Raw genomic sequence first — 25184 nt, forward strand, 5'->3', positions numbered from 1 at the left:
TATATAGATCTATAGTTTGTTGTCTTTGGGAAGAGCGGAAGGAAAAAAGTGATTCTTATGCCAACACATACGTCACTTTTAATTACTTTTGACTTTCGTCCAACATTTGCGTGTTGTCAGAAAGTAAAAACCATTAATTTAATTACAAAATAATCGTTTTTTAAAAAAGCTACAAAAACGCAAACTTAATTTAATAAAAAATTAATAAAAAAAAAAAAAATCCGGTCTTGCATTTTAACTTTTACTTTTTGTCAAAAAAATATGGAAGAAAACTTTCAGACAACATATAAGTGTATGTATATATATATATATATATATATATATATATATATATCAGGCCTTGTTAAGAAGCGTTACGCAGCTCGCATTTTGCTTGCGAAAAGGCGATTTGCTTACGCGTTCAGCAGTTTTGCGCTACGCAAAAACTTATATCTTTTAGAATATTTAAATTATCTTTTGATTATCGTTAACGTGACGTTTATTCAGAAGAAATAAAGTCGTAAGTAAAAGCATTTAACCGCAATTGTAAACTAATAGATTTTTTTGTTAAAGAAACAGTTTGTTTCATTTTTTTTTTTTTTAATCAAAAATTAGTTAAAAAAAATAAAGTGTTTTAAGTTTTATCTTAAGGAATTAAATATATAAATTCCTTTTAAATATAAAAATTATTTTTAGTCATAATAGTTTAAAAAATACACGATTTATTTTGATGTAAAAATTTTATTAATAACATATTTTGTTTATTGTTAATTCAATAACGTAAAGTTTTAATGATGTTCATTTAATTTATGAAAATAAATTACGAATATGTTATCGGTAACTGATAAATAACAAAAAAAAACTCTATTGTTTAAAAAAATTAATAAAAAGAGTTCACAAATTAAATAAGAAAAAAGTTATTAACAGTTAATAAAATAACCAAAAACCAAATGTAAAATCATAAGAAAATAGACAAATATTTTACGTTTCATGAAAAAAATATTTTTTTCAAAATAAAATTTAGTTTATATTTGGAAAAAATAATAAAAATGATTTTTTTAATAAGAACTTAGATTTTATTTGTAACTTTTGTTATAGTGAGAAAAAAAAAACCGTTTGTATGATTTTTAACGCGTTGATAAAATAATTTTAATTACAATGCGGTACTTGTTTACAAGTACCGGATTGTAGATACAGGTCACTAGCGTCACTAGCGTCTTTAGATGCTAGTGACGCAATATAACTTCTAATGATGCAAAATATATTTGCTGAGTTGAGTTACTTAAAAATGCGTTACGCGTTTTCGCTACGCAGCGAAATCTCGTAACAAGGCCTGATATATATATATATATATATATATTTATATACATGTATATATATATATTTATATACATGTATATATATATATTTATATACATGTATATATATATATTTATATACATGTATATATATATATTTATATACATATACATATATATACGTATATAATACTTAAATTCCACTTAGGTGATCTTCCTACATTAAATTTATAATGCTATATTTTTTCAAGGTTGCATCAGTCAGTGACCGTTATAGAAATCATGTTGTATTTGAAATGTTCCTGGATTAATATTATCATTGTTAACTTGGTATATTTTCTTCATAATGTTCAATCAAGTGAGCTCTTACAGAAATATGATCAATTAAAGGTGGATGGAAGAGCGGATATGTCTAATAATGTTTTTCTTGAAAATGTAAGTTATTGTCAAATGAAAAGTATAATATGTATGGTGTGATTTAAAGTTTATTATTATATATAAATATTGATAGAATATATAATATAAATATTAACAATTCTACCTGCACGTGAAATCAGTATGAAAATATAAAAATCAGATGCACAAGGCTCGAAATAAGTGATTGCAAGTTACAATATCTGGAAATATTTCTGGTCATTAAATTCTCAGTTTATTAAAAACCGTGAACTCTGCTTTAATTAAATGGTCAATTTATCATATTGAAACGGTCAATTTATCATATCAAATTAATGAAAAAACAAAACAATAAATTGCAATGACTGAAAAGCACAAACAATAAATTGCAATGACTGCAATTGACTGCAATGACTGCATTGCACAAACAATAAATTGAGTTTAGTAATCAAAACAGAGTTTATAGTTTTTTAAAAACCGTAATTTAATCTCTTAATTCGAGCTCTGGTGCAATAAGTTTAATCAAAACACAAAAATAACTTAAAGTTAATGACAAAACAACAAGATAAAAGTGGTTAATTGTTCATATTACAGTTTGAAAATTCTGTGATACTAATGAAATACCCTAAAAATGATATTTTAGGAGGTAATTCTAGACAGATGTAGATGTCCATTGTAAGTGATTTTGAAATCTTTTAAAACCATCTGTGATTTTCTTCACTTTTAGTTTCCTCCACTTTTTTTTTTTAATTTTGCTTAAGAATGGTTATTCATCAAAATGAGGTCCAAAACTTTGTCCCACAAAAAAAATTATAAAATAACAAATGAGTAATAACCCTTTGTAAAAATTTTTTATTTTATGCAAATTTGCGCTGTAAGCAATAATTCGTGAGATATTTATGTTTTAAAACATGGCGATAAAAATATAAACAAAACTTTGTTATTTTGTTTTGAAATGCAGTGTTTCATTCATTTTCTTTTTAAAAGGATCCCCAAATGCCGAGACATGTTGTGTTCATATCATAGATAACCATTAGAAAATAAGTTAAAAGTTAATTAAAGTTTCCAAAACAAATTATTGAATGATATTAACAAAAAACTTTTTAATTTTTAACGCCATTTTGTTTCTCACGAAGGAAAGTTCTGGCTCTATGACTTTTTTTATTTTTTAAATCCGGTCTGATTAATGCGCTTATATTTGACAATAAATAAAATTTCTTTTAAAAAACTTAAAATGCAGAGGTTTCCCCTTTGGTGGTAAAACGAAAATATAAAATTCAAGTTTTAATATCAATCTGAAAAATATATATTAGATCATTTTAAAAACGATTTCTTGAATTAGAGATATAAATTATTATAAACATTAGTTAAAAATATATATAAGGTCATTTGTAAAACTTTTTTCTGAATTTATTAAAAAAATTAAGGTTTTTAAATCTTTCAAAATTTAACTATGTTGGATTACATTGCACTTAGTGTTGTACATAAAAAAATTGATTACTTATTTTCTTATTTATTACTAATTTTCCATTTACTTATTTTCTAATTGATTACTAATTTTCTATTTACTTATTTTCTAAGAAAAATAATCATCTCATTTTAAATCAAAAATAATCAGTGTATTTTAAAGTTCGCTTTGCATAATTACTTTTTTTGTTTTGTTGCTATTTTGCTATTTTTTATTATTCTAGTTTATTCTAAAACAATCACTTAATGATACGTTGAACAAAAAAAAAAAAAAAGTGCTACAGCTAACATTTTTTATAACCACTGCAGACTAAATGTAAAGGGGAAAACCCAATCTGATTGTGTAAAACTGAACTTAGTTTGAAAAACTCTGCAGTGAGCAAAAACATTGAAACCAGATGTGTTTTTTACGGAAAAAACTACGCAGATTTGAGAGCCTAAAATTAGGCTCTCAACCAGAAGTATAATGGCAAAACAAATGATATGAACACAACATGTCTCGGCACTTGGGAATCCCTTTAAAAAGTGATAGAAATACAAAATCAAATTGCCAAGTTCAGCAAAAACACACAAAGACTGCAAAAGAACTCTTAGTATCATTTGCATGAGAAAAGCTGACAGAGAACTTATAGAATGACGAGTATTAAACAAGTTCAACAAAAAGAGTTCCTTTATCATATCAGTGCACTCCTAGAACTTGCCATGAAAATTTGAGAATGATGGCAAAATTTTATCTTATTGGAGTTGAGCAAGTGGCATCAATGGTAGTAGCAGGCAAGAATTCTTCTCCAAATGGTACCATTTTACTTGGTCAGCCAAGAGGAAAACCTTCACCATTAAGAAGAGGTAAATTTATTAACTATGGCATTAATAGGTTTTCTCTAATATAGACTGTTGTTTAAAAGTTGATCTTTTTCAACAGAATCTTCAGCTCCACAACAACTGTTCAAGGAACCTCTGACAACCCTAAATATGTTGCAAATTTAGTAAAACGCAGGTCTTTCTAACATTGGGATGAAAAATTTAGGATCTGCTATAAGTCTTTTGAGTCCTATCAGAATTTTGGAACCTAACTTCAATGAACCAAAAGTTCAATGACCATTTACAGTGACAAGTATTCAGCTCAGTGAAAGCAATACCACAAGTCAAGTTGTTCACTGTCGTGATCTCAACAAGCTCAGTGAAATATTAATGTCAGCAAGAAAAATTTCTGCCTCTGCTGTTGTGAAACATGGAATTGATGGAGGAGGAAAATTTCTGAAAGTAGGCTTTACCCTTGTAATGGTTCAAGATAAAGATGAGTCTCAAATCCCACTTCAGAAAACTGACAGATTGATGGCACCTGTATCATCAAAAACTACCAGTGTTAAGCAACAAATGCTGGTAGCAATTTCTTAAGACGCTCCAGAGACATATGCTAATGTCAAGTCCATTATTAGTTTCATTAAAGTTCAAGAAAAGGGTGCGAAAATTCTCTGGTTGTCTCATGTGATATGAAGCTTGCCAACATAATGTGTAGTATACAATCTCATAGTGGCAGGCACCCTTGCTGTTGGTATGACATTGAGTCAACAAACCTCCTTAACTGTGGAAGCATGAGAACTTTTGAACTGAGAACATTCAGTTAGTAAGTGACCAGAGCCCTGGCCCCGACTAAAAATGAGACTTTTTGCAAACCCAGCCCCGGCTAAACTTTCTGCATGAGAAAGTTTAGCCTTTCTGCGACAGATACAGTAAAGGGATGCAACTTGTTGAATAAGAGCCAAGCAAGAATAAGTTTTGGTTTATTGTAATAGAGATGATACCTTGTTTGAGCATTGACCATGATGGTATTTGTAGAAAAAAGAAAGAAATGCGACCTTACAACAATGGGAGAGTGGCTCAAGCTTGGCAGATAAACCGGGTCTAATTTATTGTTATTTTTTTAAAATATTAATTCACCTCCCCAAGGCTGAAAACGCCACTACAGACAAGGAGGCTACTTAATTGTGGTTATAACCCTCTCTCAACTTTATAATTCCGAAACAAGAAGCATTAGGCTGTTACAATCAAAAAGTGAAGATTTTTTGTCAAGACAAGAATAAAGTTAAATTGTCAACAAATAGAGCCATTTTAGATGTAAAATTTTCATGAAAATTGATATTGTAGATAAGAAACAATACAGGAGCAAAGATTTAAGGGTACCACAGGAGACCTTGTGGTACCCTTAAAGTTACTTGAAATAACGAAGAGTGTAGGCCTTCAAGAATAACTTTATCACTGCAGTTAGTAAGAAATAATTTAATAATCTCAAAACCTTTATATAAAGAAACTAATAACAGAGTGAAGACTAATCATAAGATAGTCAAATTGTTTTCTAGAGTTTTGAAAAATTGGAACCACCTATTTAGCACTTTTTTAAAATTTGGCAAAAACTGAAGAGAGTTCTGAAGAACACTTTTAAGACTATGATGGATATCTTGTCTGAAGCACAAACTGTAAAAGTGTTTAATTGAGAATTATCTTTATTAAGCATTCAAAGCCAGAGTGATTTGGATGTTTAACAATGGGTTAATCTGTTTAACTGGCAGGAAGAGTATGGCCATTAGATTCAAGAGTCAAATTAGAGTAAGATTTCTTGCAAACAACTCTGCTTTGTTCTGGGGAGAAGTAAAAAGATCCATGACCCATGAATTAGAGATTAAATGTTAGACTTACTTTAGTTAATGACACTGTTGAAGACTAATCAAAAGTCTCTAGAATCTAACATCTGATATAAGATACAAGATTTAGTAAACTGAGAATAACAGAGCTTAACATCAGGCGGGCCCTTTTTAAATTGGCTTCTTGGATTAATAAAAGGACATTTGTTCTTAAGAGAGGTGTTCTTGTAAAAAAGATGAAATAAATGATTAATAAAGCAACTGCTCAAGAAGGTGAAAAATATGGAGTAGAATGAGGTTTGACTTAAAACTGAAGAGTAGGAATAAAAGCTTCCAAACATTTAGTCCAGAAGGAATAAAAGCTTCTGAGATGCGCTTTATGCATACATATTATGGATATAAACATATATGTTTGCTATTGATTTAGATGCTGGCATACAATATCTCTTCATATTTATATAAACTTTATTTATATGGTGTAGTATTTGTCGAAAAAAAAGATGATGTGATGATAAAAATGATGGTGGTGGTTATGGTGTTGGTGGTGGTAATGATGATTATGATGATCATGTTGATCATAATGATGTTTATATATCTATATATATATATATACAAAATATAGTATGAATTTTGAATAAAAAAATATACTTTAAGATGTATAAATGTTTATGCAGCCCCGGTCACAAACCCGGCCCTGGCTATATTTTATCAAACCCAGCCCTGGCCCCAGTCAAATATCAATCCTGGTCGCTTACTACATTCAGCTGGATCCAGACTTTAAATAAAAAATTAAGAAATTCAGAGACAGCTACCTTAAACTCCCAATATCCATCACACCAAAAGTACATGCTATTTTTTAATATATTTATCAAAATCAAATAGACAGGACTTTGTCTCCAGTTAACAAGCAACAGAAGCACTACATTCAAATTTCAAAACTCACTGGGAGAGATACAAAAGAGATGTAACACATCTAGAATATTCACAACAACTTTTGAGATATATTGTTGATTATAACTTTCAACGTGATAAGACGTGTTACTAAGAATATATTACAATCAATACATATTTTAAGAAAACTGTTTTCATTTACTTTTATTATACTCATTATTTTTATTATTTTTTTTACATATAAGATATTATTTTTTTGCCTATAGCTTAACTTTTGGATTGTTTGTTTGTTTGTATTCTATATTATTAAATTCTATATATGATCAGATATTTGAAGAAATTGAGTATAAGAAATATACCAATTTCTTTAAATATCTGGTATAGAAATTGGTATATTTCTTATACTAATTTCTTCAGATATTTGAAGAAATTGGTATAAGAAATAAACCAATTTCTTGTTTCTCCGTGCATTTTTCGGTGTCATATAGTTGAGAGAGGGTTATAACCATAATTATATAGCCTCTTTGTCTGTAGTGGCCTTCTCAGCCTTGGGGAGGTGAATTAAAATAAAAAAATTAAAAGAAAAAAAGTCATCCTTAATAAACCTTGACATATTTCTATCTGAATCACTCAGTCATGAAATTATAACAAAAGCTAAGTTGTTACTAAGTTTATACTACAGATCACCAAATAGTGATGATGAAAACGATAACTGCATAAATCAGCACATCGCCAAACTTTCTGACAAATACCTAAACTTTTTTATTGAAGGAGATTTTAGCTACCCAGATATCAGCAAAATCCAAAACAACCTATTTCAAATAACTCTAAATCAATCAAATTTATAGAAATTATTTGTAATTCTTTTTTAACCCAACATATTTCAGAAGCAACACATATTAGACCAAACCAAAATTCATGTACAATTGACCTCTTATTTACATCCGATGAAAACACAATTTTTTTTAAAATGTTTAGCAGCCAAAGGTAAAAGTCATCACCAGTTTACTTATGTTTTTACTTTACTTTACTATCGATTCTAATGAAAATCTGAAGCCAAATTATACAAAAATTTTATACACAAAAGGGAATTATGATAAAATAACCTAAGACCTCACAACTATTAAACTCTGTCTAACATACAACTCTGAACAACTATGAAATATCTTTTACAATAAGCTTAAAACTAGTATAAACAACAATATACCAAAATCTAATATCAAAAACATAAAATGCTCAAAATGGATAAAACATAAAATGCTCAACTATTGAATAGCTAAAATAAAAAATAAACATGCAAAATAATGCTAAAATTCAAACAGAAGTGATAAAGCGTATAACAAGTATCACATAAAACAAAACCAAAGCAGCATGCAGAAAAGCAATTATGGAATTTGAAAAAAAAAATTGCTAAAAACATTTACCCAAATCCAAAAGCTTTTTAATCTTACGTCAAATCAAAAAGAAAAAAAAAAGACATTCCCAGACATCCACTATAATAACAAAGTTACAACATCAAATCTAGATTAAGCTCAACTATTCAACAATTATTTTGTTACAGTAGAATCCCGTTAATTCGGACTCCGAATGGCTATATATATTTTGTCTGATCTAGCGAATGTCCGAGTTTAGCGAAGCTTTTGGTATGTATAGAGAATTCAAGGGAAATTGAAAATTTGTCTGACTTAGTAAAAGTCCGACTTATCCAGGGTCCGAGTTAACAGGATTCTACTGTACTACTTTTTCAATAGAAAAAAATAACAGAAATGCCACTGTTTGATCTAAGATATAAAAAAGAAAATCTACTTTTAAACAACAGAAAGTATCGATACATACCTGGTTTAGATGTGTTTAGATTAAGCAATTTAAACACATTTAAATCATCAAGCCTTGACAAATTGTAATGTAAGGTCGTTTGATAAATTATCATGTAAGGTCATTTAATAATATTCTCAAATAATTTTGATTTTATCTAGCAAACACATTGTTTTATAAAAGCATGAACACTACTTACATAACTCAAATGTTGTATAAATATTCTTTTGCTTGCAATATGATAAATAAATGTTTTTATTATATATATATTTCTTTCTCTTTTTTTTTTTTTTTTTTTTTTCACGTTTTGTTAAATAATTTCATAAACCAAAAAAAAAATTGTTGTTAACTATAAACAATTTTGTTTTCTGTTACTAAATATTTCGATAGAAAAATTAGCTTAATAGAGATTAGGTTTTTGTAGTATTTAATTTTATTTAAGGTTTTTTCATTAGTAAATCTTTTTCCTGCTGTCTTGTAGGATATGCTTTTTTAGGCAAAGGCTAGGAGAAGCTAACTCTGACTTAAAACACCCCTTGCCTTGGGACTCTAGGTTGAGTAAAGTCTAGAGATGGTGTCTCAATGAAAATACTCATCTTGGGCAGATGTTAAATGCATCTGGCTACTGTCTTGTAGAAGGCCTCCTAGGTAAAGACTCACACCCCTTCTTCATCTATTAGGCTGGCGCAGATGTGTTTTTAATACATTGTTTCCAGTTTAGCATGTTGAAAGCCGAATCTTCTTGACTCGATGCATGGAGTTTGCTTGTGTCTTCATTTTTATGACTAGGCAACTCATTTGATTATCTCCTAATGTGGATAAATCTCTAAAACTCAGTTTTATGGTTCTGAGGCTGGCTGGTAGTCAGGTTTCCCGAACTCTGTCGTAGCTCTCAGAGAGGTTGATTCCATCAACAGCTGAAAAATATCAAAGTATTAACAGTGCCATGTTGCGCATGGATGATGTCCCTGTTTGAACGTTTGTTGTGCATTGCCAAAGCCACATTTGAAGACCTTTGTTACGGTTTAGGGTTTATTAATAATAATTAGGCAATTGCTTGGGCTATTAAACAGTATACTGAGTATTGTCTATGCTTTAAGTCAAGTTCTTTAACAAATTTAAAAATGAATAAAGTACCAAAAACTATAAAACACAAAAAACCATCATCATCACCATGTTCTTTAAACCTATCATTCACTAATATTCATGATCTTCAAAGTAACTTTTCTTCTGTTGAGTCTTATCTCTTGCAAAGTTCACCAGACCTACTTGCTCTTTGTGAAATTAATTTGAGTTCAGCTGTCTCATCTTGTGATCTTAGTGTTGATGGTTATCTTTCTTTAATTCGTAAATACTCCAATAGTCACATGCTTGGTCAGGGCATTTACATTCATAAGAATTCACCCATTTGTCTGAAAACTAGGTTTGAATGCACAGACTATTCCTTTATGTGCTTTTGTTTAGCACCACTTCACTCTATTGCCTTTCTCTTTGTTTTAGATCGCTCTCCTTCATCTCAAGACTGCACTCTTTTTGATGTTATTTCTGATCATATTGACCAAGCCCTCTCTCTTTATTCATCAGCCTGTATTGTTGTTGTTGGTAACTTTAATGCTCATCACACTAAATGGCTTGGCTCTAGTGTCAGTGATTCTGCAGGCATTAAAGCCCACAACTTTTGCCTTTCTCAATCCCTAACTCAAATAGTCAACTTTCCAACTCGCTTTCCAGACAACCTGAATCATTTACCTTCTCTACTTGACTTATGTCTTGTTTCTGATCCCAATCAGTGCTCAATACTTCCACATTTACCCTTAGGTGCTGCCGATCAAAGTTTGATCTCTCTAAAACTATTATCTCATTCTTCTTCATCATCTGAATCCCCCTATCATTATACCTCTTACAACTACCTTAAAGCTGACTGGGACTCTTTCTGTGATTTTCTTTGTGATGGCCCTAGGGTAGAAATCTTTTGTCTTCCTGTCGACAAATGTGCTTCTTACATAACTTCGTGGATTCAAGCTGGCATGGAATCTTTTATTCCCTCTCAACGATTCTAGGTCAAGTCTTACTCTTCTCCATGTTTTCCTCACATTGTGCTGCTGTAATTTCCAATCGAAACCGTTACTTCCATATCTATCAGCAAAATAATTCTCCAGAAATCAGACATCTGTTTATTACTGCTTGTAACCATTATAAAAAGGTTTTGTTTAATGCCAAAGCCCACTATTCTCAGGTCATGAAATCTTGTATTTCATCACAAAAAATAGGCTCTCGTGATTTCTGGAGAATCTTTAACAGTATCAATAATAAGGGCAAATCTGTTTTCAACCTCTCTTGTATGGTTCAGATTTTATCACCTCACCTAAAAACAAAGCTGAATTGTTTGCTAAAAACTTTTCATCAATATTATCTCTTGATTCCACTAGTTGCATTCTACCTGATTTAGCTGTCAAACAAGTTGATCCATTGCTTGACATTCGTATCACTCCAGCTTCTGTATTTAAAGTGATTTCCTGCTAAGACTTTTCTACAGCTTGTGGTCCAGACAACATACCTGTTATAGTCTTGCAGAAGTGTTCTCCTGAGCTGTCTTCTATTTTTTCAAAATTATTCAACAAGTGCTTATCAGAGTTTTGTTTTCCAGCTTGCTGGAAAGCGGCATCTGTTATCCCTATTTTCAAAAATTCTACAGAGTGATCTGGCTTGTCTTACTACCGTCCCATTAGTTTCTGATCATCAGTTTGGATTCCGATCTTCTTGTTCTACAGCTGAACGGTCGAGAGGTCCATCGCTCTTGACATTTCAAAAGCTTTTGATAAAGTTTGGCATGCTGGTCTTCTCCATAGGTTTTCTTCTTACAGTGCATCTGGTAACATCTTTAAGATTATCGAATTTTTCTTTTCCAATCGTAGTATAAAAGTTGTCCTCGATGGACAGCACTCTTCTCTTTATTCTGTTACTTCAGGGGCTCCTCAAGGTTCTATCCTTGGTCCTATACTCTTTTTAATTTACATTAATGATCTTCCAGATATTCTCACACCTAAGGTGGCATTGTTCGCTGATGATACCATTTATTCTTGTCGCAATAAGAAGCCAAGACTCTCTGACTACTTGGCATTTAAGCTTGAAAAGGATCTTACTTTTGCTACAGCATGGGGCTCACAGTGGCTTGTGAACTTTAATACAGATAAAACTCAATTTTTTTCAGCCAATTGTTATTGCAATAATTTAGATCTTTCATATTTATGAATGGTAATGTACTCCATGAGTCATCTACTCTTCATCTTCTAGGATTAACTCTTACTTCTGATCTTTCTTGGAAACCATATATCAAATCTGTTGCAAAATTAGCATCTGCTAAGGTTGCATCTCTTTATCAAGCTCGACACTTTCTTTCTTCAGATTCTATTCTCTATCTCTATAAATCTCAAATCCAGTCTTTTATGGAATACTGTTGCCATATTTAGGGCGGATCTTCTAATGATGCCCATTCTCTTTTAGACAAGGTGCAAAAAAGCATTGTAAACAGTTGGACCTGCTCTTGCAGCCAACCTCCAACCATTATCACATCATTGTAATGTTGCTTCTCTTTCTCTTTTCTACAAATACTATAATGGGCACTACTCTAAATAGCTAGCGTCTCTTGATTATTCAATTACGTCTTGCAGCCTTTGTATAAAGCGAAGATGTTAAAAAAAAATTACATCCAGTATTATTTAAGAAAGCTAACTTTTAAATTTTTAAACATTTATCTAATATTTTAAAGGAAATCCTTGAAAGCAGTTTAATGCCACAAATGTGGGAAGATGCAACAATTTCGCCAATATTTAAAATGGAGACAAATCAAAAGCTATTAATTATAGACCCATTAGTCTAACCTGTATCTCAGTAAAAAATTTTGAAAGAATAATACAAAATTATATTATAGCACACCTAATTAACAGCAACTTATTCCATTATTTATAAAGTCCATGCCAACATGGATTTTGGCCAGGTCACTCCTGTTTAATGAATCTACTAAATGTTTTTTTTATTGGACATTATCACTTGATAACAATATTCCCATCGACAATATTTATCTTGATTTTTAAAAAGCCTTTGACAAGGCTTCACATAACTTTCTTATCTTGAAGTTTGAAGCTTCTGGTATAAATAAACATTACTTTGTTTGATTAAAAATTTTCTGGAAAATTGTAGGCAGTAACTGTAAGAGTTGTTGTAAATGGCACTTATTCAAACTGGGTTTCAGTTGAAAGTGGAGTTTCCCACTTTCAACTGAAACCCAGTTTGAATAAGTTGTCCTTTCTGTGTTACATATCATTATTTATGTCAACAATATCCCTAAAGTAATAAAGTCAAAAGCTGCACTTTTCGCTAATGATACCAAAATCTTTTGTACTCTTAAAAATACTCAATCTCTGCAAGAATTAAAAAACGATATTGAAGCTCTTTTTCTATGGTCTCAAAAATGGGGAATGAAATTTAACACTGTTAAATGCTCTGTACTACACTTAGGACACAACAACAAATCCCATACATACACTATATAATATATAACTATATATAACTCAAATCAAAATAAAGTCAGCGTAAAACCCACAATTTGTGAACGTGATTTAGGTGTTCATGTAGATTCAAGTTTATTATTTTCAAAAGTTATAACATTTATAATTTAAACTTATGTTCAAGTTGACAAAGCAACAAATATTGAGTCTGATAAAAAGATTATTTTTATATCTTATCCGAGTCATTTAAAAAACTATTCTCAACTCTAATCCACCCGCATTGTGGATCAATCTGTATCCCGCAGCTTCTCAAAGACAAACATCTTTGAGAAGCTGCAGGATACAGCTTCTACAAAGACTATTGGCACTAAATATGACAAGTGTATAATACAGACTAATTCATGGAAATCTAATTAATTAACAATCCATAGTTATTTATTCAAAATAAAAAAAACATTCCTCCTGCATAAATATGTGTGCAAATTTTTTTTCTATGAGAATAATTAATTAATGGGACTCTCTTCCTAATCACATCGTTAAAGAACCTTCACTAAAAAAATTTAAGATGCTTCTCCACAACCATCTCAAAAACGAAAGGCTTCTCTATGACTGATATTCATTTCCTTTTATATTAGTTTATATAAAAACTGGCATTGTTAAACTTTAATATAACCAGGTTGACAGGCATTATATGTCAGGGATTATCTTTTTCTGGATATTTCCAAACTTCAAAATATTTTTCTAATTTTTTAGTTTTTCCAGATATCCAAAACTTTTCCATACATACAAGTTCATATGTATTATTTTGTAATCTATTTGTTTTTTAAGCTTTTTCACTTATCACTCAGACAAAAATTTAATGCAACTCAGCTAAAAGCAAAATTAATAGGAAAATAAAGAAAAATATATTCCAGATTTTTTCCGCATTTTTACCCAAACAATTTTCTGCATTTTTTTAAAGTATGACCTCGATGATCTATAATATGCCTAAACAATTTTTTTATTTTGTAAACCTTTAAATTTAAAATAAAAAAAGAAAACATTATGAAGGTTTAAGAATGACTTCAGAACTGTTTGAGAATGTTTTTGCTAGTCATTGCTGATGGTTTTTTGCTTGTCGTGTGTGATATATTAAACAATATTTGTCATAAAATTAGAGAAAACAAAGTAGGCAAATAAAATTTTAGGAATTTTGTAGCTGCTTTTTATTCTATTACAAATTATTCAACTTTAGTTTTTAGTAGTTTTTTATAAAAATACTTTTTTATTTCCAAGGCCTAAGGACAAATTATTATTTAATGATTTTTTTTGTGGGACAAAGTTTTGACCTTCATTTTGTGGAAAAACAAAATCTACCATAGGCAAAAGTTAAAAAAAAAAGAAGGGGAAAAACTAAAAAGTTTTTCCCCTTCTATTTTTTTTAAACACAAACAGTTTCAAAAGATTTCAAAATCCCTTGCAATGAACCACTATATGTGTTTAGAATCATCTCCCAAAAAAATTTTTTTGGGGTATTCAGTTAGTATTACTTTTAGAATTTTCAAACTGTGATATTTTCAACAAAAAACAACTTAGTTAACATGATTAATCACATTTTTATTAAATTATATGTAAATTAATAAGAGGCAGCATTTATTGACTTTTTAAATTTGATATGAGATGGTTTTTACTTTATATCAAATAAAAAGATATTATAATTATTTGTGAAAAAATAATACAATTGAGCTTTTGTAATTCAAACTCCTATAATATGAAAGATCTTCTAAATCAAACAAATTCTTTGGTCACTTCAGGGTTTAATATATTTAGGATTGAATTCCTACAACTCAAAAACTCTTATAAGATGAACATATTTTGAGAGAGGATTCAAATTCTCGAGTTCAAGTGTAAGAATAAAAAAAAAAGATTTATGAAAACCAGGGAGCTTATTCACCAAACTTTTTTTTTGCGTAAGTTTGGCGTAAGTTCAAAACTGTAAAAGTCGTATTCACCAAACTTGCGCTACTGGGTTAAAAAAAAATTTTCGTAAGTTTTTGCGTAAGTTCAACTTTAACTATCGGTATTCACCAAACTGAAATGGTATTCACCAAACTTTGCTCAGCTCAATTTAAGCAAGAAAAGTTACGTTAGCTACGAGTTGCCTTAACTTAGGCGTAACTTTAAAATCACTAAATAATAGAAATGGTGAAATACTATTATGATGTACATGTTATTAGATTGATATAGAATTTTACTATAAGTTATAATATATACAATTTATGTATAAAAATTGTATATATTATAACAAAGTTAAAAATAATCATAGATATTAACACAATTATAAATGCATCATAATAATTAAACAACTTATTAACTTAATAACATCTAATATTTAGACGCTATTATTATAAATCATAGTAATAAAGCATCTTGTATTATCATAATATTATTGTTATTTTTTTGTATAATATGATCAATTTATTGTCTTATAATTGTAATATAACAGCATAAAATAGGACCTTAACATATTTAAATTATATGCATTATGATGTGATATTATAAATAGATATTGGTACATCTTTATCACAAACATTAAGATGTTATATTAATAAATAACTTAAGCTTAAAGTATTTATTTTATATATATTAAGATGTTATTATATTATTAATATAACAAAACATCTTATATAAAATAATAGTAACATTGTTATATAAAATAAGATATTAAAGTATATTATATGTTATTTAGAGTATGAAGTATTATATATTCTAAAAGATGTTTTTTTGTTATGTTTCAGTTATGATTTTGTAATATATATATATATATATATATATATATATATATATATATATATATATATATATATATATATATATTACCAAACCATAACTGCATGTTATTTAGAGTATGAAGTATTATATTCTAAAAGATGTTATGTTATGATGCAGTTATGATTTGGTAATATATATATATATATATATATATATATATATATATATATATATATATATATGTATGTATGTATATATATATATGTATATATATGTATATATATATATATGTGTGTGTGTATATATATATATATATATATATATATATATATATATATATATATATATATATATATATATATGTATGTATGTATATATATATATGTATGTATATATATATATGTATGTATATATGTATATATATATGTATATATATATATGTGTGTATATATATATATATATATATATATATATATATATATATATATATGTAATTATGAAATTATTATATAGACAAAATAACAACTATATCTATAAATATTAACAATACACTGTATGTATTAATAAAAAAGCAACTATATCTTTATAAATATTCTATTCACAGTTTTTTTTTAAATGGTACATGTCTCATTAAGTTTAATGATCATACTTCATTTAGTTGTTTTAATAGCTTTATTTAGTTTTAGTTTAAATGGAACTTTAGTTAATTTGGTCAAGATCAAATCTAGCGTTAAGCTCAATATGTTGCATTAAACGATTACTATAATGTAGAATGTGTTCAAAAATTTCATTTATATAAAAACAAATAGAGGGTCAACACATTAACAATGCTTGTAACCAATCATGTTGAGGAGCAACCCGATTTCTTCGGATTCAAAAATGCTAATGTTAATGAGGCTTTTTTCAAAGTAACTGGGAGTTTTCAAAGAGTAATTGGTAAAAATTACTAGTCAATTCAAAAAAAAATTAGTAACAAAAAAAGAGTAATCTTTTGGTTATTAATTGTTTGATATGATGGTTGTTAATTGACTGTTACGAATGAAGTTTGAAAGAGTTGATTTATCGACGTCTTACTTAAGAATAGCTTTTTTCCTTTTTCAGAGATATTGTCAAATAGTATCCTTGATAAAAGTTTTAATTTTTTCTATTTCTTAATTAAAAAAGATTGTGGAATGTAATCCTAATGCAGATTTCCTTTTTGCTTGTTAACAGCCTTGATTACACCATTCAATCAGCCAACTACACCAGAGAAAATATATTTCAATAAGGCTCACCTTCAGGTAGATAGTGATGTGGAGCAATCCTTTGATTTTCTCAAAAACCATTGGAGGTCACAAGAGAGGTGGAGCAACTTCAGTGCTCCTAACATATGCTCACCTAAAGTATATATTGCAAAATATATATTGTGTGTAATTTGCTGAAAAACCTTTACAATGGCTTAGGGTTAGAAATTCAAGATGACATTAACTTTGAGGACAGTGATGAAGATGATGTAGACTATGTTCAGGCTGAATTAACAAAGGTTAACCCTTTCGACTTGGCATTGAACAAAGTACTCTAATTAAAACTTTGTTTTTAAATCGAAGGCAATAATATATTTTTGAATGTTACATGGATTTTTTTATTTTTTTATTTATGACTTGTCTAAGCATTTTGCAAACTCCAAACTTATGCTCATGCTAATGTCAAATTAGTATAAGAATTTTTAATTACTTGTATTTAAAAAAAATACTATTTACTTGATATTTAGGATTAAAAAAAATGAAAGTTTGTTTAATTTTTATTAATTGTATATTAAACAATTGTCAAAATTTATCTGCCTCTTTGTAGAATAATCAGTTCTAAACCCCTCTCTATCTCTTTTCTACTTAATATTATTTTCCTAGCTTTTGTAGTAATATTTTTTATTAAATAAATATTCAATAAAAAGTATTTAGTTTTAATAGCAAAGTCTTATAAAATATATATATTATATTGTTATTTTATTAGATTGTAAAAAATACTTATTAGTAATAATCCCTAATTTAAATTAGTTAGAAATTTATGAATTCAATATTAGAAAAGTTTGTTTTATATAATTACGAAAACTTGGTTCATTAAAAAAAAAAATCAACTTGGTTGTTTTTTTTGCGTAAGTTTTTGCTTCAGTTCTTACGCAACCCTAACTTTATGGAAATGCTGCGAAACATCGGTGAATACCAAAAAAAACATGAACTTACGATTTCCGTAACCTTAGTTGAGCTGTGCAAAAGTTACAAAAGTTTGGTGAATACGCACCCAGATGTGGTAAAATTAAAGTTAAACCCACATTTTTAAAATTTAATTATAGAAAAAATTTTTATTATGTTTATTAAAAATATTTAAAAAGCAAAAATTATTTTCAGAATTAAAAGTAAAATATGTGCATTAAATATAACATAAAAGTTAATATAAAAGTAATAAAATATATACATTGAGGCATGCAAATATTAAAATTTGATCAATAAATTCAAAGAAACGATTAAAATAGATAAGTCGTTATATATAAAAAGTAATTATTTGTTTATGTTTTTGTTAATAAAATTTTAAATTTTCTTTTAAATTTATTAAGGAAAGCTATCATTTTGTTTGCGAGCAATAGAAGATGCGAGTTTTTGCAATTTTGATTTTTTAGGGTGATCTTATTCTGCTACCATTTTTGGTTAGGAAAACTACTTCTCCATTCCTTTAAATTCGCCACCAAATGGATAGTCTGCAAGTTGTGGAGGTGTAGTTTGTGTCATGTTATGGCTTCGTATATATATATATATATATATATATATATATATATATATATATATATATATATATATATATATATATATATATATATATATATATATATAAATATAAATGAATTAGTGAAATTTACATAAGTAGGTCTTAATGTTTTTAAAAAACAGAAGAGTAATATATTTGTAAGGAACACTTATCTAATTTCTTTCTGAGTTTCTTTCTTGGCGGAATCATCTCAGTTTTTAGAATGGTGAAATCAATATAATGGATTAAAAAATCACCAATCAATTGAAAACTGTTTTGTGCCCTCCTTTATTTTTATAAAAATATGCGTATCACTTGAATCTCAAAGCCCTTCAAAACAAAATCTTATGGAAGTTATTATACAAACAACAAGTATTAACCTAAATAGTTTACGATTTACAGTATTTAGACATTTTTTATATACAAAAGAAACACATGGAAGCTTAATTAGTGACACGGTCCCTAAAATTCTCTAGTTGAGATTAATTGGCTTATACCACTCTAATTATTGAAGTTAAGAAAAAGTAATTAAAAAAATTAAAAAACCAGTGTTGAGTGGTTTTGTATAAATAAAATATGCTTTTAAAATAATTTGTTTTTTGATTAGTCATAAGAATTTAAACTTGTCATGTTGAAAAGATAAAATAAAAGATTTGCATATATTAGTCTAAATAAAATATAGCAGATACAAAAAGTCTTTAGATTTTTAATTAACTAATTATAATTAGGGTTTTTATAATTAATAATTCAATTTTTATTAGTCAAAGGGTAAAAAAAAAGTTACATTACTTGGTGTCTTTTGTAAACTTTGTTAAAGGAAAATTAAAAAAATTACAATTTTTATTTTCTAAAATAGTTCTATAATTTATTAAAACAAAGTGTTAATCTAAGTAAAAAATAACAGGTTAAATAAGAACCTTTATTCATAGAAAAGTCCTTCAAAGCTTTCAAAAAGGATTAACTTTTTCTAAAAGAATTTTATATCTAATCTTAAATAACAAACTTTTTACTACTTGTTAAAATGTTATTGAGTAAATTATTTTCAAAATACACAAAGTTTTATCTGGAAGCCAATAAATATAAACTTTACAGGTTCCAAACTAGTGTTAATAAAGAATGTATTATATACTGTATGAATAAACACTGTATAAAATGAATAAATAAATAGAGTGGAAGAAAATAAATAAACAAATAGATAAATAAATAGAGTGGAAGAAAACCCTCAAATAACCCCAAACTTTTAACTTCCTTAATAAAATTTGAGTTTACAACAGCTTTATGAAGTTTTTGTGTGTTTCTTCATATGCTAGATAAATATTTGCTAAAATTTTATATTCTATTAAATAAATTCTTGTTTTAAAGCTATGACTTTTTTATTTAAACTACCTCTCTAGTTATATAGCCCCAGCAGTACATCTATATTTTTTTAGAATTAAAAAATTCTAATTGCAGTTGAAATGATAAAGTTGCATATGGTTGTAATTGTAAATTATATATTATAATATTTTAAATTAAGATATGTACCAGAAAAATCTGTGCGTGTTTTGATGAGGTGTTTACGGAAACCGTGCATCATTTTGAATAACTAATTGTTTTAAAATGTCATTGTATTTGTGTTATTCAAAATTTAAACAACTCTGTTATAAAAACAATTAGTTTTAATTTAAATGTCATCAGATCAAAATAAAAAGCGAGAAAAAATTTGCTTTTTCTTGTTGAAAATCCTGGTGTATCAAACAAAACAATTTCTAAAGGGTTACAGATCGCTTTTGAGAACAGTGCAGAGCGTTGTGAAACAATTTAAGGACACTGGTACAATCAAAAGGAAATTAGGAAGTGGAAGAAAAAAATGTTTTGTTAGATGAGATCTTGGTAAAAAAGTGAAAGATGCCTTAGAAAACCGGATATTTCTGTTCGAACTTTAGCGAATAAATTTAAGACAAGTGCTTCCACTATACAAAGAGTAAAGAGAAGTTGTGGCTATAAATCTTATAAAAAAAAAATCAAGCAAATGTTGCGATTTGTTGTTCAAAGCTGCTCTATAAAAAATTATGTACCAAAAAATCTTGTTTGATTATTGATGATGAAACTTATTGTGCTGCATATTTCTGATCTCTTCCAGGACACCAATATTGTTCAGCAATTAATCTCAAGAAACTGAATTTTAATTATAAATGCATTGGAATGCAAAAACTTGCTAAAAAGTTATTAGTTCGGCAAGCAATTTGTGAATGTGGTGAAAGAAGCTCATGTTTTGTGAATACGGGACCAATTAACACCAAAATTTACATTAAAAAATGCCTCAAGAAACGTCTTTTGCCGTTTTAAAGAACACACGGGTAACCCATTATTTTGGCTTAATTTAGCATCATTTCACTACTCTGGGACAACTTTAAATTGGCTTAGTAAGCATAAAGTAGATTTCGTTGAAAAACACTGCAATCCAACAAATTGTCCCGAACTATCGAAAGATATCGGGCTCTTGTCAAAAAGAAAAGGTTTAATGTAAGAGAAAGCCAAAAACATTAAAGACTTCAACTTAAATAAATAGATTAGAGCTACAAAGAAAGTCCAGCCAAAGGCTGTGCAAAAGCTGATGTCGAGTGTAAAACGCAAAGGCACGCACTTTGCGTTTTACACTCTTATGTACAAAGCTTCACAAACTTTCCTAAATGAAATTGAAGAATATTAATATATGTACTTTCAAAATATATATAACATTCAATATCGAAACACAATAGTTAAATAAATATCCTTTAAAATGTCCGCGCAGATTTTTTCTGGTACATGTCTTACATTAAAATATATTTGTAATTTAAAAAATGTTTTTATTGTAAAAAGTTGTATTTTTTTTAAATTTATTTGATTTTTTTAAGTTATTATTGTTTACATAGGGTGCAAATGCAATCGTTCCTACTCATGTTTCACCTGCAAGACAAAAGCCAACTCTTGATTATAGTTTTCTACATGCTTTTATAGCCTCAATATCTGTCATTATTGTTTCTGAACTAGGAGATAAAACATTTTTTATAGCTGCCATAATGGCTATGAGACATTCTAGGTTAATTATTTTCACTGGTGCAATAGCTGCCTTAAGTTTGATGACTATTTTATCAGTGTTTCTTGGTTATGCTACTACTGTTATTCCTAGAAAGTATACATTCTATATTTCTACAGCTTTGTTTGCTTTCTTTGGGCTGAAAATGTTAAAAGAAGGATATAACATGGATCCAAATGAAGGTCAAGAAGAATTAGAAGAAGTGTCTGCAGAATTAAAAAAAAAAGAAGCTGAGGTGATATTTTCAATAATTGTAAAGTATAATTTAAAAATATGGTTATAGTTATAAAAAATTTTATGTTAAGAAAAAGTTACATAGGGTTTATAATAAAGAAAATTTCTCAGCGTGCACTTTGAAATTTGAAACAGTGCTCAAAATGATGCAGGATGTGGCTGGATGCCATCCTTTTTATAAAGTATAAACCATCCTGCCACTTTTTTATAAATCTCCTATTATAAGAATGATTAGGCAGGATACTATTTTTAATTTACTGGAAACCATCCAGTTACTTTTTTTTCTCCACTTTGAGCACTGCTTATAGATACTACAAAAATATTTGATTGGACAACATTTTAGTATATATTGTTGTCTGCTTTCATTATAGCAACATACTACCTTTTTATTCAAGGAAAAAGTAGAGTGGATAAATTTTCCTTTCTGAGAAAGCAATTTTTAGCAGTAATTTCTTCTAAAACTTTTGTTTTGGTTTATATTTTAGAGTAGATGAGATTTAACATTGGTAATGTAAAATATATCATTTCCAATGATATTAATTCAATTGCGTAGTTTTAAAACCGCATCATCAAAAGTTATTGAGACAGTCAACTGCATTTAGCTTTTTTGTCTGAACTTTTCGGAATTTTTTTTTGCGGTGTAATTTTTGTCTTAATTATTAAAATAGTTGTACAACTATTTTAATAATTAAAAATCTTAATTATTAAAATAGTTGTATTTTTTCATTAAATAGAAATTTATATATTGGGTCAATGCATAATTAATTTTTTTTTAATACATTTTATTTAACAAAAATGGTAAAAGAAATTTAAAAAATAGATGGTTTGATAATAATTTTGGAGCATAGTCACCATCCATTTCAAGAACTGCTTCCTATTTGCTTTGACAGTCGACTCCATGGGAAAGAATTTATGGTTCTTGGATGCAATTCATGTTTTGACATTGATTACTAAGACATCTAAATTATTGCAAATTTTGTTTTTTTGACAGTTTTCCAATGAGTGATTAAGGTGATAGTATGTGGGAGCTTCTATATGCTAATGTTGTAGATATGGGAGCAGCTCCCGTCCTTTATTGGCAATCAATTCAACAACATGACATTAAATCTAAAGACGTTTTATTGTGTTGGAAAATAATAAGGATCATTTTTTGTGGTTGTTTTACCTCAACTGCAGCATGAAGGCAAGCAAGCTGAGCCATAGGTATCACTTTTAGTGCTGAACTGGTGCTTGCCATTTTTCTTTAACCAATCTTGATGCTCATCATTTTTGCAAAGGAGAAAACAGGCTTTTAAATGCTTTAAATGGTACACAATAAAAAAGGAAAGGCTGGAATTCCACTCTGTATTTCCACATGTGTAAAATAACTATTTTTTTAAAAAGATAAAAAAAAAGGTAAATGTAAAATCTGCAATATTTGAAATTTATTTAAAGAGATTAGTTGTAGTTTAAGTTTTTTTAAAAGAATTTAAGATGTATATGATGTTGAAGTTTTTATAAGATGTATATAAAATAAATAAGTAATAAAATGATTTATTTTTTTTATTTTAGTTTGAAGCTGTAAGCAAATCAGATCTGGAAACAGGAATTAGGTCAAAAAACATTCCATCTAAGTTTATCAGATATTGTACATATTTTTGCTCTCCAATTCTAATCCAATCATTTACAATGACTTTCTTAGCTGAATGGGGTGATCGATCTCAACTTACTACTATTATTTTAGGATCTAGAGAGGTTCATTTATTTTTATGTATTTTTAAATAATTTATGTATCTCCACTTATCTCTGTATTATTTTTTAAACTATGTGTATAAAATTCATTATTACAGAATCCGTTAGGTGTTACACTAGGTGGTGTGATAGGTCATTCATTATGCACTGGATTAGCTGTTCTTGGTGGTAGATTAATTGCACAAAGAATATCAATCAGAACTGGTCAGTTTAATTTTTTTGCATTTGATTTTGTAAAATATTTTCTAGTTGTTTTAACATCTTTAATCAAACTTTTTTATATTTTATTTTATTTAAGTAAATTTTTTTCTTTATTAGTAACTCTTGTGGGAGGAGCTTTGTTTTTATGCTTTGCTATCTCTGCGTTATTTGTTGATGAAAATGGAGATTGGTCACCTCTCATAATGGCATGCACCCACTAAGTTTGTAAAAATAAATTTTTAATCATTACAAAATATTTGTATAAATTTTCATTCCTGTCAATATCACAGAATGGAAATCTTTATTAAAATGAAGACATGGTCAAAAAAACTGAATGTCATCTTAAAAGTTTTTATAGATTCAATTGTATTGATTTTAAATATTTACATGTATCTGAGTTGAAATGGAACTTTAAAAAAAACAATTCAACAACTTTATTCTTTAAGGCTTAATTTTGAAATTAGATGATCATCTTAAATTCATCTGAGTTCCTCTACATAAATATTTTTATCAAAATGGTTTCTAACTTTTAATTTAACTCATAGTGTCTTTTTGTAACTCAACAAATAAAACTTTATGAAATTATAATTTAGTATATGAGTTTGTCTAGTATTTTAATAAAATCTTTGAAAATAGTCACAGATTTTTTGTTACAATATCTAACTTTTTTAACAGTAAACAACTTTAACATTTTTTTTAAAGTAATAATTGTAATTCTTTTTAACAAATTCATTACCAACAAGGCTGCAAACAATCACTAATTAAGTTGGGAGTTAACATAAAGCATAGAAGAAAATGGCAAGAAAGCTGTTGACAAGTTTTTAAGGAAGAGAGTTAATGGCAAGAAAACTGTTGACAAGATTTTAAAAAATCAAAAGACGTAAATTTTATGAGACAGGAAATTGTTGAGATAAAGGAGAAAACTCTAAAATGCCGGAGAAAAAAGTTAGATAAATAAAACTTCGAAAGAACAGTTACAGTAAAAGTGTGTGACTTAGTTGAATGATAAATTATGCAAAATTGAATTTTAAATGATGGTGGTAGTTCACATGAACAGCAAACTTTAGTATAAAAAAGATTAAAAGTTGCAACTTGACGATGAGACAGAGACTTGGCAGTTAGAGCAGGTCTGGCCACACTTTTTAAGAGTTAGAGCAGGTCTGGCCACACTTTTTAAGAGTAAGAGCAGGTCTGGCCACACTTTTTAAGAGTTAGAGCAGGTCTGGCAGCACTTTTTAAGAGTTAGAGCAGGTCTGGCAGCACTTTTCAAAAGCTAGAGGAGGTTTGGCAGCACTTAAAAAGCATTTTTGGATATTGTTTAAAAGAGTCTTATTAAATAACTGTTATAAATAAAAGATTTATCGAGGTAGAGAAACGAGTAAAATAATGGGGAGCACAATAAAGAGAGACCTTAGTAGATGCTTATTTTGCAATGGAG

At 28.2% G+C, this 25184-nt stretch overlaps 1 protein-coding gene across 4 annotated transcripts in view; it reads left to right on the plus strand.

The window, feature by feature from the left end:
- Window positions 1-25184, plus strand: part of LOC100214077 (putative divalent cation/proton antiporter TMEM165) — a 39473-nt gene that overhangs the window by 9959 nt on the left and 4330 nt on the right. For 2 of the 4 annotated variants that reach the window (XM_065813343.1, XM_065813342.1), the window contains exons 2-6: window positions 1529-1712; window positions 21417-21815; window positions 23366-23548; window positions 23644-23749; window positions 23864-23967. In XM_065813343.1, coding sequence (XP_065669415.1) covers window positions 1560-1712; window positions 21417-21815; window positions 23366-23548; window positions 23644-23749; window positions 23864-23967 — 945 coding nt within the window. In that variant the 5' untranslated portion in view covers window positions 1529-1559. Of the gene's footprint in view, window positions 1-1528; window positions 1713-21416; window positions 21816-23365; window positions 23549-23643; window positions 23750-23863; window positions 23972-25184 lie in introns of all 4 variants that reach the window. The other 2 variants (XM_065813345.1, XM_065813344.1) reach the window with 1 other exon arrangement.

The sequence above is a fragment of the Hydra vulgaris genome, chromosome 12 (genome assembly GCF_038396675.1).
Source record: "Hydra vulgaris chromosome 12, alternate assembly HydraT2T_AEP".
Taxonomy (NCBI): domain Eukaryota; kingdom Metazoa; phylum Cnidaria; class Hydrozoa; order Anthoathecata; family Hydridae; genus Hydra; species Hydra vulgaris.